General features: G+C 43.8%; 1 protein-coding gene across 1 annotated transcript in view; it reads left to right on the top strand.

Moving 5' to 3' along the window:
• Positions 1–14642, top strand: part of DST (dystonin) — a 1528317-nt gene that overhangs the window by 801470 nt on the left and 712205 nt on the right. Inside the window, exons 13-15 of the mRNA XM_086926448.1 lie at positions 2477–2596; positions 8008–8103; positions 8207–8334. Coding sequence (XP_086782574.1) covers positions 2477–2596; positions 8008–8103; positions 8207–8334 — 344 coding nt within the window. The remainder of the gene's footprint in view (positions 1–2476; positions 2597–8007; positions 8104–8206; positions 8335–14642) is intronic.

Raw genomic sequence — 14642 nt, 5'->3', positions numbered from 1 at the left:
AGGGACCGAGTCTAAGATGACAAAGAGTAACAATGACTGATTGGCTACATAATGTTCTTTACAAACTGTAACAAATGGTCCGCTATCACTCTCTCCAGCTACATTGAGGACCAAGGTAGATTCTTCAGAGGCAGATACTTATCCATGGTATGTCAGCTCAGAGGCCTCTGAGTTTGCTGCCCCTTTGCCACACATTTTCAAGGCAATCACTGTGAATCTGTCCATCTTTTGGGTTACCGATGATCATATACATGAAAGGCCTCAGGTCTGTCTCTGCATGGGAATGAAAGGGAGGAGGCCTCACCTTTCTGACTGAGGCCCTGAGCTCTTGAGGAGCAATAGCATAAATGCCTTGTCTGTGGGGGACGTCATGAAAGAATTTGAGTTTCTGTCTACCATACCCAGGATCTTCTAATACTCTTTTATGAAGCTCTAGTGTCTTTTGAAGTTTGTAGAGTGGTGGTCCCTTGTCCTGACCAAGATTCCCCATTATCAATCATAATGCCTGATTTACTTTGTGGTTCTCTTTTTATGGGTAAGGTAACTCCCTCCTTTTGTCTACCTTCTGAGAATGGAAATGGAATGACATTAGACAATTCTTAAACTCTAATTAGGTAACAGACATGTGACCCAACCGGTATGTTTTTATCTAATAATATTATTGATCTGTCTATAGCATCTCTATGTGTGTGGCAGATTACTGGATTGGTCTTTCCAAATCTTTGGGATGTTGATAGTGCGAGAGACTCTAGTTTTCTCCTATTTACCTGTCACTCAACCTTCCTTCTGTTGGTTCTATTTGGTATTGAAAGCTAGAGGTGAAGGAATGTGGGCTGCATTTGGGTATTTCTTTGTTGATAAAACTCTAAGGCCATGATTCAGAGTTTGGCTATAGCAGAAAGTACAGTAATTTTTGGAGAAAATGCTAAATTCTCATTTGGAGTATTCTCCTCTAACAAAAGATCAACCATTAGTAGTTAATCTTCCACACTGTCCCTACGAAAGAGGTTCCGACAATAGGGGTAATTCAGCAGCAGAGTCACCTCTTGAGGAGAATCATCCATCAGAAAATAACTGGAGGTTTAGTATGGCTAACACTACAGCCTACATTTTATATGGCTAAGGCTTTGACAGTATGGAACGTTTGCAACTTTACAAGTTTCGTCTTGTCTTCATTTAGGAGAATCTGAAACGCCTCCTTTAAAAGCGCCTGGGCATTCAATAAGGAGACTAAGATCGAAATGTTCCAATGTGTTTTTAAGCAGATCTCTAGAAGAGGAATATGTGACGATTTTTCGCATTTGTTTACAACGCATGCCATAACAACGCGGTCTTTACAACGACTGTGTTGTTATTTCGCATACCATTATAACGCAAGTCGGAACAACGACTTGCTTTTAGGGGTCGCTGGATGTTGGAATAGTATAATTTACAATTCCAACTCCAGTCTGTGCGGACACTAGAGAAGGTGTTGGATTTTAAATCCAACACCTTCTGCCCCCTAACGCAAGTCTTTGTTCCGACTTGCGTTGCAATGGTATGCGAAATAACAACACGGTTGTTGTAACAACCGCGTTGTTATGGCATGCGTTTAGCATGCAAACTAAACGCTGTTAACTCTCTAGAAGCATGGCTTAGTCTAGGCTTCACACATTGTGCATATAGTGTGATCTTGAAACATATTCTAGCTCCGAGGCCCAGTTTGGCCGGATTAGTTGAAGCAGATATGTGGCCAGTAATGGTGTCAGCGCTCCTTCCACCTGTTTAGCATAGCTCGAAAAAGCATTCTGACCACGTGTGTCCATACACAAAGACCCCCAAAAGAAATTACCTACCTAGACGCATCCTTTTAATTGTTCTCTTCGTTGTTCTATCCGTGCCCTCCTTCACTCTTGGTCAGGATGTTCCATGTTCTGTTGTGTTGGGAGAAATATTTCAAACAAACATATAGTAATTACTGTATAATGTTAGTCGACTGCTGTGGAGGATGTAGCAGGTATGCTTGGTATGGTCTTCACCTGTCATCACTTTCACAAGCTCCCAGGGGCCTTCCACTTAAACACCTAATGCTGGTTTCAAGTAATCCATTCTAACTTGGTCCACAGAGAGGTTACGTCATGTGTTGAACTGCTATAACTAGCCTGGAGGTTAGAGTCGAGTTTCCATTTAATGTCATTGAGTGTAATTCTTCTCAACTTTAGAATTCTGGACAGTAGGATATTTTGAGTAGGAAAGGGCAATACATTCTAATATCTAGTTGACATTAACAGAGCAGGTGTATTTTGAAAGAAAAAAGAAGTACTTTATACAAACACATGGCCCTGTAGCTGGCAGCATATGATTTTATATCCTTGGGTCTGTTTGATACAGAAGACTGCTCTGTAGTAAATGTCTGGACATGTTCCATGGCTACCGTTGAATATAATACTGGTTTACTAAGATGACTCCACCTCCAAGATTCCATGTGTTGTTTCAGGATGTCGAAGTGAAATGGGTCGAGTACCAGAATATGGTGAACTACCTCATCCAGTGGATCAGGCACCATGCCACACTCATGTCCGACAGGACGTTTCCCAACAATCCTGTAGAACTAAAGGTAAGTTGCTGAAAATGTTCTTCTATTCAATATGGCATTTTTGTGAGTTTATAGGAATGCTGGAGGTGTGATGTGGTCTACGAAGTGGCAGTAGATAGAATAATGTGGTAAACAAACATTACAACAAAACTTAAACAACGCACTACCATTACGACGCAACTTTTACAACGCAAACCATTACAACGCATTGCGCTGGGGGGCGCTCTAGGATAGGGAAAAGGTTGGATTGGTGTCAGTACAACACAGATTTTTACGTCGCATTCCGTTACAACGGAATTTTTACAACGCAGGATCCATTACATCGGATGCCATTACAACGCATGGCATTACATAGCAGATGGTATTACAACGCATGGCATTACATCGTAAGTATAGGTAAGTATACCTTTTTAAAAAAAATGTTATTAAGTTAATTTAATTAATTTAATTTAATTAATTTAATTAAAATACATTTTAAAATAGCCATTAATTTAATTTAATAAAATAATATCTATTTAATAAATGTAATTTTAATAAAAAAAGGAAATAATTTAATTTAATTAAAAAATAAAATTAACTTAATGTTAATATTTTTATAATTGAAATTAAATTAAATTAATTGAAATAATTTATTTAATTTAAATAATTTAATTTAAAAATGTAATTAATGTAATAAAATTAATTAAATTTATTAAATATATTTTATTAATTTAAAAATGGTAAATATAATTTAATTAACCCAAAACACAAACCTACCCCTGAACCCTAAAAACACCCCTCTACCCCAAAACACAAACCCTGCCCTAAAACCTAAAAACACCCCTGTACCCCAAAACCCAAACCCTGCCCTAAAACCTAAAAACACCCCTGTACCCCAAAACCCAAACCCTGCCCTAAAACCTAAAAACACCCCTGTACCCCAAAACCCAAACCCTGCCCTAAAACCTAAAAACACCCCTGTACCCCAAAACCCAAACCCTGCCCTAAAACCTAAAAACACCCCTGTACCCCAAAACCCAAAGCCTGCCCTAAAACCTAAAAACACCCCTGTACCCCAAAACCCAAACCCTGCCCTAAAACCTAAAAACACCCCTGTACCCCAAAACCCAAACCCTGCCCTAAAACCTAAAACACACCCCTGTACCCCAAAACCCAAACCCTGCCCTAAAACCTAAAAACACCCCTGTACCCCAAAACCCAAACCCTGCCCTTAAACCTAAAAACACCCCTGTACCCCAAAACCCAAACCCTGCCCTAAAACCTAAAAACACCCCTGTACCCCAAAACACAAACCCTGCCCTAAAACCTAAAAATACCCAAACACCCCAAAACATATACCTCAGTACCCCAAAACATATACTCCTATACTCATACTTATTTAAAAAATTACTTAAATTAATATATTTAATTTATAATATTTAAAAACATAAATAAATATTTTTATTTATAATTAATAATAATTAAATCAATTATATAATATGTAATAAAATAAAAAAAAATTATATACTTACCAATACTTACGATGTAATGGTATGCGTTGTAATACCATCTGCTATGTAATGCCATGCGTTGTAATGGCATCCGATGTAATGGATCCTGCGATGTAATAGCTGCGTTGTAACAGCATTACGACGTAAAAGTTGCGTTGTAAGTGATACACACCGAAAAGGTTTAATGTACTATCCAACACCTTCCCTACTATCCACGGGGACTGGAGTTGGAATAGTAAATTAAACTATTCACTATCCAGCGCCCCAAAGCACTATGCGTTGTAAAGGCATGCGCTGTAAAAACCACGTTGTAAAGGCATGCGTTGTAACGTCATACATCCGAATAATGTACTGCGTGGATGGACATGGCAGTCAGTTCTTCAATCAATTAGTGGGACTCTGTATTTAGGGATAGGTTGTTATGTTCACACTGAGCACTTACCTGTTGCTTACTCTATAAACTTGCTAGTACTTGCAAGTCCTGTATGCTCAATCTTAATAAGTATGCTTTAGACATGGGTGTCCAGCTTAGGTTGAGAATGTTCAGATCAATGCTAGATTTTCTGGATGACACAAGTTGATGTGCATACAATAAATGTAAATCAAACTAATTTACATAGTCCTAATTCTGAAAATCTGACGTCAATCTGGCCACCTTGCAACTATGATGAACAGCGCTTATTGTAAGTGCGTGCCTACTCGTGGTGGAAAACAGACGCTCTTACAAGTGCATTTTAGTAATGTTTGGAATAACCTCAAAGTTACTGCTTTGAGGATGTTCGTCAAATTTTCTGTGTCCCTCCCGATCCACTCCTCGAACACACACTTCTATGCATCATATGAAACTGATGAGACCGTAATGTACACGTACCTTGCATACTTCGTGCACGTTAATGCCTCTCCACATAAGTAATAACATGCAGGTATGTGTGTGTGTTGCACCCACGCATGGAAAGGGCCTTGATAGTCATGCCCCAAGCCCTTTCTCTGTGAGCCAACCTATTCAAAGTGCAAATGCTGGTCCAGAGGGCAGAGGATTCAAAAAGTGGCCAATAGGTAATGCACCAGACTCAGTTTCATTCACAAAGGCTTTGCTTTAAGAACACACCTAGAGTGCAGTTTTATTAGTAAGTGGAAAATCAATCGCTCTTAGCAAGGAGTATCATTTATCCATGCATTATCTTTCTGGTACACTACCCTACCTCCTCTCGTATGACAGCAGGCTCTCTGTGTAGCTTTGCGTGTGTCATTGCCTTCTATTTGCTTCTAAAGAAAAGGTAGAGGCAAGGGATGCTTCGGTCTTCGCTTTGTGCATAGAAAGTGCCCACCTGAGGCCTATCATTCAATCAACAGCAGTTTGTACTTGCACACCCTGCCTTCTTGGATAGCCAGAGACAGAGCCAATCAAAACAGAAGGAAATGCACCTAGTTACAGTAACGAATAACGTGCTGTGTACATTAATGCAACAAAAAGAGTCAGTCGCTGTGGGCAGGGCTAGTGATTATACCCTGGCTGCAGATTCTACAGTCATAATGCAAACAGGAATCTCACCTGCTAAGCAGTGTGATCTTGGGCAATCCCTCGGTTTGCCACATTTGCATATTGAGCTAATTCGCCGTTGAACTCTGCGCAGTAAATTGAGTGTGCTCCTTCCTTATTATTATTATTATTATTTTAGAGTTTTATAGAGCGCGAACCAGACCCGTGAGGGTATCAGAGCGCTTTACAGGATTGACAGGTGGTACAAACAGTCTTAGGACGGGTGCATACAATTGGGATAGGAACAAGTAGATGCATTATCCAAGGAAAGAAATAATAGGCAGTAACAGATCCCGGATACAGGTGGGATAAAAACAGCTGGATACATTATATGAGAGAGCAGCTGTCTCAATTCCCAGGTGGGATGCCCAGAAGTGCCGGGTAAGTAGCATCCGGAAGAGCCATGGGTAATACCGAATAGAAGGAGAAACAAAATTGCTGAGGTGATTGAAATGCAAGCGTTAAGCGAGGAATTTGACCATAAGGAAAGATTTGGCCTCCTTTTTAAAATGTGCCAAAGATGGAAGTCTTCTGATGGTGGGCGGGAGTGAGTTCCATATTCTTGGTGCTGCCCCAGAGATGGACCAATTGTAAAAAAACATCCCGCAGGCATGCTGGTTGGAGCAAAAGGTCTTTGCGGATCTTGAGCTTCTGGATCGTACGGATATCACAAGTTTCTGGGCGAGAAAAGCTGGGGTCTTGGAGTATAGCGCCTTTTGAGTGATGCAAGCCAGCTTAAGTTGGATTCTGGCCTCAAGAGGAAGCCAGTTTAGAGCTTAGAGGTTGGGAGAGATATGGTTGAATTTCTTTGGCCCAGTTAGGAGTCTGGCGGCGGCGATAAGGCAGGCTTTCAATGGGGCCAAACAGTTCTTGGGTAGACCTGCGAGGGTAGAGCATCCATATTCTAGTCTGGAGAGGACTACTACCTGGGTTGCCATTTTTAGGTCGGTGGTGTCAAGGAAAGGTTTCAGGTGTCTGAGGTAGCGGAGGTGAAATCTGGCAGTTTTGGCCATGGAATTGATATGGCCATGCATATCCAAATTGCAGTCTAGGGTTATTCCCAGGGATTTAGCAGAGTCCACAATGGTCAGAGGGCAATTTAACGCTGTGATAGCCTTGATCCATTCCTGAGAGTAAGAATTGGTTTTGGGTGGGGAGATCAGGAGAAATTCAGGGTGTTTTTGCGTTAAGTTTGAGCTTGTTGGAGGTGAGCCAATGCACAGTCAGCTTCAAGGCCTCATTCAGGGAGTGAATGTCCTCAGGGGGAGAGATAATAATGTAGATCAGTGTGTTGTCGGCATACACGTGATAGGGGATGTTGGTGGTGCGTAGCACCTCTGTGAGCGGTTCTAGGTAAAGATTGAAGAGGGTAGGGGACAAGGTTGATCCTTGGGGGGGCTCCAACTGTGATCAGAGAGGGAGCGGATAAGTTGCCGTTGATAAGGATTCTCTGCGAGTGATTATGGAGGAAGGACCTAAACCATTTAGGAACGGTGCCATCCAATCCAATCCGGAGTTGGAGGCGGTCCACGAGGGTTTTGTGGTTGACCATATCTAACACTGAGGATAGGTCTAGGAGGATTAGGAGACAGGTTTTGCCTTGGTCAAGGGCTTGGAAGGCATCATCCACGATGTGAAGGAGGGTGGTTTCCGTGCTGTGTCCAGGTCTGAACCCGGATTCGAAGTCATCAAGTAGGTGGAAGTTGATGATGTGTTGGCTTAACTGCTGTGCACACATTTCTCCAGCACTTTCGCTAGGAGTGGGATGTTCGATATTGGTTTATAGTGGTCAGGGGAAGAAGGACCCAGCCTGGGTTTCTTTAAGATGGGGACGACTTGTCCGGCTTTGAAAGAGTCAGGTATCGATCCATGTAGTAGGGATGCAATATTTATTGCAGTCCAAGAAGGGACGATTGCCTGAGAGACGGCAGCTAGGTAGTTAGAAGGGAGAGGATTGTTGTAGTGATTGTTCGGGTGTGCTAAACCTTGTTCCCCCTAGTAGTACAGTCATTAGAGATTTTTGATATATATCATACACTTTTGTACAGAAAATGGGAAATCTACACAAATAACACATTTTATATAGAAGTTTCTGTCATTGCAAGTCCGCCCAATGTAATTATCAGTTGTTGGTAACTCTCTGAACTATTACACTTTGGTGAAAGAAAACCAACATGCCTGTTTTCAAACTGATATATATATTATTTTGTTTATGTATGAGGCACTTCAGCCCACTTAGCTATCAGGTCAACTGTGGCACTTGTCTGCACAGAACTGTGGCACCTTTGCTAATTTTCAGAAAGTCACACTGAGGTAGCTTAAAAACATGAATAAAATGTAATCTTGCTGTTTAAATCTAATCTGCTTTCTTGATTTCATTTCTTGTCGCCATATCTTTGCAGGCACTTTATAACCAATATTTGCAGTTTAAAGAAACAGAAATTCCACCAAAGGAGAACGAGAAAGCAAGAATCAAGCACTTGTATAAACAGCTGGAGGTAACGTCCGAAATACTTTTTTTTCTCCTGTACACTGACATTGACAATACAGTTTCTTTCGTGACGTGTGGACAAGAAACGACTTGTTTCTCTTTTTCTGAAGGTATGGATAGAGTTTGGGCGTGTCAAGCTCCCTCAGGGCTACCATCCAAATGATATAGAAAAAGAATGGGGAAAATTAATAATTGCTATGCTGGAAAGGGAGAAGACACTTCGGCCAGAGGTAGACAGGTAGGTGCCAACGCATGCCTTGCCCAGTCCCTCCCCAATCTAACGGGAGCCTCGCTTGTCAAACTGCCTCTGATTTCACGTTCTGTGCATGGTCATATATGTTGTGTCAGAAGTGCACACCATTAAGAGGTTTGCAGTGAGCACTGTTGTGAATTGTCAGACCGCTGGATGGTGGCTTCGGTGTGCCTGAGTGCCATTCTCTGCACACAAGACCCTGCCGGGCCTTTATTTTAAGGCGGTTATATGTGAGCTTGCGAGGTGTGTGATCCTGGACACCCTGGTCCCCACTGTACTCCCGGGTCTGTTCCTTCACTACTGCCCAGCCTGCCAGCGCCGCTCGGGTGTAAGTGAATTGTGACCCGTGGCAGACATCCTCTCCCTGCCAGAGCACGGCTCCGGGGGCAGAGTTTGGGGGTCGTCCATGCAGTCTTGTTAGGGGCCATGCATGGAATCCATGTTTGAGGCTGAGTGCCGCCCTCTGAAGCACGAAAGCATGAATCTGCTTCGAGGGGTTTATTTAGGACACGTGTGTCGAGATGTCCAAATGGTTCGCATTCGATATGATAAACGCAATGAATGTAACGGTAATTGGGAAACAGCAACTTAAATGAAAATGTGAAATCCGGTTCTTAACATAAAACACGTTCAGTGCACTTCTCACCGCACTGCAGTATGCAGAGCATCCGACTGTGGGAGCGTGTCCGGGATGCAGGATTTGTGGAGACCTGGATACGGAGTTGCACAAAAAGTTACCCATGTTTAGGGTTTCGAGATAGGTGGTGGCTTTGTTTAGTTTTTTACTCGTGATGAAGGCAGCTATCATGACTCCATCTGTCGCTGCTTTCTCCTCCTGTATCTCCTGGTACACGTGCCCTGGTGCTGTGCTGATGTAAGCTGTGCACAGTGCAGGGAATGAACATAACACAGTTACTTTGCCTGCCTCTTGCTGCGTTTGTCTCTTGGCACACATCAAGAGCTGCCCTTTTGATGTACTTTATGCACGGACAAGTAACGAACAGAAGGCAACTACTAAACTGCCTCTTGCTGCGTTCGCCTCTCGTCTCTTGATACATAGAAATAGATACCCTGTGTATGTACTTTATGCAGGGTGCAGCGAATGAATAGAATTTGATGTACTTTATGCAGCGTGCAGCGAATGAATAGAATTTGATGTACTTTGTGCAGGGTGTAGAGTATGAATATAATTTGATGTACTTTATGCAGGGTGCAGAGAATGAAAACAATTTGATGCACTTTATGCAGGGTGCATAGAATGAATAGAATTTGATGTACTTTATGCAGGGTGCAGAGAATGAATACAAAGTGATGTACTTTATGCAGGATGCATAGAATGAATAGAATTTGATGTACTTTATGCAGGGTGCAGAGAATGAAAACAATTTGATGCACTTTATGCAGGGTGCATAGAATGAATAGAATTTGATGTACTTTATGCAGGGTGCAGAGAATGAATACAAAGTGATGTACTTTATGCAGGATGCATAGAATGAATAGAATTTGATGTACTTTATGCAGGGTGCAGAGAATGAATACAATTTGATGCACTTTATGAAGGGTGCATAGAATGAATACAATTTGATGCACTTTATGCAGGGTGCATAGAATGAATAGAATTTGATGTACTTCATGCAGGGTGCATAGAATGAATAGAATTTAATGTACTTCATGCAGGGTGCAGAGAATGAATATAATTTGAGGTACTTTATGCAGGGTGCAGAGAATGAATAGAATGTGATGTACTTTATGCAGGGTGCAAAGAATGAATAGAATGTGATGTACTTTATGCAGGGTGTAGAGAATGAATACAATTTGATGCACTTTATGCAGGGTGCATAGAATGAATAGAATGTGATGTGCTTTATGCAGGGTGCAGAGAATGAATAGAATGTGATGTACTTTATGCACGGTGCAGGGATATACACAAGGCATTTACTGCGACTGCCTCTTGCTGCGGCCACATCTTCATCTCTTGGGACATTGGAAGAGGCGCCCTTTCTTTATGCACGATGCAGGGCTTTAACTTCAGAGAGTTTCCGCGGCGGCTTCTTGCTACACCTGCCTCTGCACCCCCTGGTATTCTAGAAGATGTGCTCTGTTTATGTACTATCTGCACGGTGCCTGCCTGGACTGAACAGAAGACAGCGCCATCACCATGCCTGGCGCTCGCTGCGTTGCCGATTCATCTCTTGGTACGAGGGTGCCTGCTGCGACGATGGACTCGGTGCAAGGTCCAGAGAGTAACCAGAAAACTGCTTAACAGAGAAACATCGAAGTCTCACGGAAGCCCAGTGGTCGTGTAGTGTGGCCACAACTTCTCCTGGTACATAGGAAGATGTGCCCTGCTAATGTACTGCGTGCCTGGTGCAGTGAGTTAGCAGCAAAGATTTACTCGGACTGCACAGTTGCTGCACTTGCGTCCTCTACCTCTTGCTATATAGGACAGTGAGCCCAGGTTATATTGTCTATGCATGGTGCAGCAGGTGAGCAGAGGGGAGTTGTCATGACGGCATCTCTGTTGGCTTCTCCTCATTTGTTGGTGCAAAGGATGGTGCGCCCTACTGATGTGCTTTATGCACAGCACAGTGATGAGCAGAAGGCAGATCTCGAGATGACACTCTTGGTCCTCTCTCCTTCTGCATCTCCTGGTGCTTGGAGAGGCTGCCCTACTTGATGGTCCCGATGCTCAATGCAGAGGATGAGCAGGAGGCAGTTCTCATGATGGCACTGTTGGTGCTTTCTTCACCTGTATTTTTTGTTAATGAAGCTGTGTCGTGATTATGCACTCTATGCACAGTGTAGAGTGCGAGAAGGAGGCTGTTTCCCTCCCTGCACTCTTGCTGCTTTCTCCCCTGTACTTCTTGTTGTTACTGAAGCTGTGTCGTGGTCATGCACTCTGTGCGCGGTGCAGAGTGCGAGAAGGAGGCTGTTACCCGCCCTGCACTCTTGCTGCTTTCTCCCCTGTTCCTCTTGTTGTTAATGACGCTCTGTCGTGATCATGCACTCTGTGAACGGTGCAGAGTGCGAGAAGGAGGCTGCTACCATGCCTGCACTCTTGCTGCTTTCTCCCCTGTATCTCTTGTTAATGAGGCTGTGTTGTGATCATGCACTCTATGCACGGTGCAGAGTACGAGAAGGAGGCTGTTACCGTGCCTGTACTCTTGCTGCTTCCTCCCCTGTACCTCTTGTTGTTACTAAAGCTGTGTCGTGGTCATGCACTCTGTGGGCCTTATTTATGAAGGCCTTGCGCCACCGGTGCGTCACTTTTAACATGGGAAAAAGTGACGCACCGGTGGCGCAAGGCCTTCATAAATAAGGCCCTGTGCGCGGTGCAGAGTGCGAGAAGGAGGCTGTTACCCGCCCTGCACTCTTGCTGCTTTTTCCCCTGTATCTCTTGTTAATGAAGCTCTGTCGTGATCATGCACTCTATGCATGGTGCAGAGTGTGAGAAGGAGGCTGTTACCGTGCCTGTACTCTTGCTGCTTTCTCCCCGGTACTTCTTGTTGTTTCTGAAGCTGTGCCGTCATCATGCACTCTGTGCGCGGTGCAGAGTGCGAGAAGGAGGCTGTTACCCTGCTTGCACTCTTGCTGCTTTCTCCCCAGTATCTCTTGTTAATGAAGCTGGGTCTTGATCATGCACTCTATGCACAGTGCAGAGTACGAGAAGGAGGCTGTTACCCTGCTTGCACTCTTGCTGCTTTCTCCCCACTATCTCTTGTTAATGAAGCTCTGTCGTGATCATGCACTCTATGCACGGTGCAGAGTTCGAGAAGGAGGCTGCTACCATGCCTGCACTCTTGCTGCTCTCTCCCCTCTAACTCTTATCGTTAACGAAGCTCTGTCGCGATCATGCATTCTATGCATGGTGCAGAGTGTGAGAAGGAGGCTGTTACCGTGCCTGCACTCTTGCTGCTTTCTCCCCTGTTCCTCTTGTTATTAATGAAGCTCTGTCGTGATCATGCACTCTGTGAACGGTGCAGAGTGCGAGAAGGAGGCTGCTACCGTGCCTGCACTCTTGCTGCTCTCTCCCCTCTAACTCTTATTGTTAACGAAGCTCTTTCGCGATCATGCACTCTATGCATGGTGCAGAGTGTGAGAAGTAGGCTGTTACCATGCCAGCACTATTGCTGCTCTCTCCCCTCTAACTCTTATTGTTAACGAAGCTCTGTCGCGATCATGCACTCTATGCATGGTGCAGAGTGTGAGAAGGAGGCTGTTACCATGCCAGCACTATTGCTGCTCTCTCCCCTCTAACTCTCATTGTTAAAGAAGCTCTGTCGCGATCATGCACTCTATACAGGGTGCAGAGTGCGAGAAGGAGGCTGTTACCATGCCAGCACTATTGCTGCTTTCTCCCCTGTACCTCTTGTTGATAATGAAGCTGTGTCGTGATCATGCACTCTGTGCACTGTGCGAGAAGGGGGCTGTTACCCTGCCTGCACTCTTGCTGCTCTCTCCCCTCTAACTCTTATTGTTAACGAAGCTCTGTCGCGATCATGCACTCTATGCATGGTGCAGAGTGCGAGAAGGAGGCTGTTTGCATACCTACACTCTTGCTGCCTTCTCCCCTGAACCTCTTGTTGTTAATGAAGCTGTGTTGTGATCATGCACTCTGTGCACGGTGCGAGAAGGAGGCTGTTACCCTGCCTGCACTCTTGTTGCTCTCTCCCCTCTAACTTTTATTGTTAACGAAGCTCTGTCGTGATCATGCACACTGTGAACGGTGCAGAGTGCAAAAAGGAGGCTGTTACCATGCCTTCACTCTTGCTGCTTTCTCACCTCTAACTGTTATTGTCAACGAAGCTCTGTCGTGATCATGCACTCTATGAATGGTGCAGAGTGCGAGGAGGAGGCTGTTAGCATGCCTACACTCTTGCTGCCTTCTCCCCTGAACCTCTTGTTGTTAATGAAGCTGTGTCGTGATTATGCACTCCATGCACGGTGCAGAGTTCGAGAACGAGGCTGTTACCCTCCCTGCACTCTTGCTGCGTTCTCCCCTGTATCTCTTGTTGTTAATGGAGCTGTGTCGTGATCATGTAATCTATGCACAGTGCAGAGTGCGAGAAGGAGGCTGTTTCCCTCCCTGCACTCTTGCTGCTTTCTTCCCTGTATCTCTTGTTGTTAATGAAACTGTGTCGTGATCATGCACTTTATGCACAGTGCAGGGTACGAGAAGGAGGCTGTCACCATGCCTGCACTCTTGCTGCTTTCTTATCCTCTACATGTTGATACAAAGGAAGGTGCTCCCTGACATACTGATTTCTCCACAATGAAGGCAATTATTGTGTCTACACTCTTACAGCTTCCTCTGTGTGTTGTTACATAGGATCACGCAGTCTGGCATAAGACATGGTGCCAAGTGGTAATAGTTTTATCGATATCATACCCACACTTTTGCTGCTTTCTCCTGCTCTATTTCTGGGTACTTTCCTTCTCTCTCGGAGTGTAGTTTACTCTAGCTCACATACACGTTTGTCTTAATCTATATTATTTTATTTCTACACATTTCCCATGATTTCAAAGATCACAACTTCTCCTTACTTAAAAGTGATACCCCTGTTGCCTAAGAATACCTAATCTCCTCTAGCTCATCTTTAGGCAAATTATGCAGCATAATGCTGCCCATTTCTTGGTGGAATTACTTCTTTATTTTATCATTTTTACACATGGAAATACAGTCTGGGCAAAGAGTTCCCCTCATTAGTACCAGTTTAACAACCAAGTACAGAAATAAGCAACTGAAAGGTGACCAGTTAACCTTTGCGCAGGGCCTTCATCTGCGTTGGACATATATTCTCTCAGGAGAGAATGTGGCCTAAAGCCAGGACTCTTGACCCCGGAGCTGGGGTACTGGGTCCGAGTCTCAGCAGGGACGCTCAACATTTTGTGATTCTGGGAAAATCACTTAATCTCCCCGTGCCTAACAATTTATATATTTTTTAAGTGAATGTGCCTATCTTTAATGTAACTGGTGCTCATGTAAAGCACTCTGATAACCCTCGCTCTAGTTCGCACTATATAAAACGCCACACAAAAAAAGTATATATATATATGTTGCCATTATTTTAGTACCTTTTGATCTGTTTGAGATTTTTGTTAAAACCTGCAGATTATGCAGCAGATGATGCAGGAGATGATGGATTACATGGCAAATCCATAATTATGGAGAAAAATGGAGGATGAGGCAGCAGTTACCATGAATGCTCTCTTGCTGGTTCCTCCTCTGTGTGTTGATTCATAGGAAGGTGAGCCCTGATGTTGGACTCTCTACACAGTGAAGATTGGGATGA

Source organism: Lissotriton vulgaris, chromosome 6 (assembly GCF_964263255.1).
Source record: "Lissotriton vulgaris chromosome 6, aLisVul1.2, whole genome shotgun sequence".
Taxonomy (NCBI): Eukaryota; Metazoa; Chordata; class Amphibia; order Caudata; family Salamandridae; genus Lissotriton; species Lissotriton vulgaris.
The sequence above is the reverse complement of the archived record's forward strand: the minus strand, read 5'-3'. Positions and strand labels throughout refer to the sequence as shown.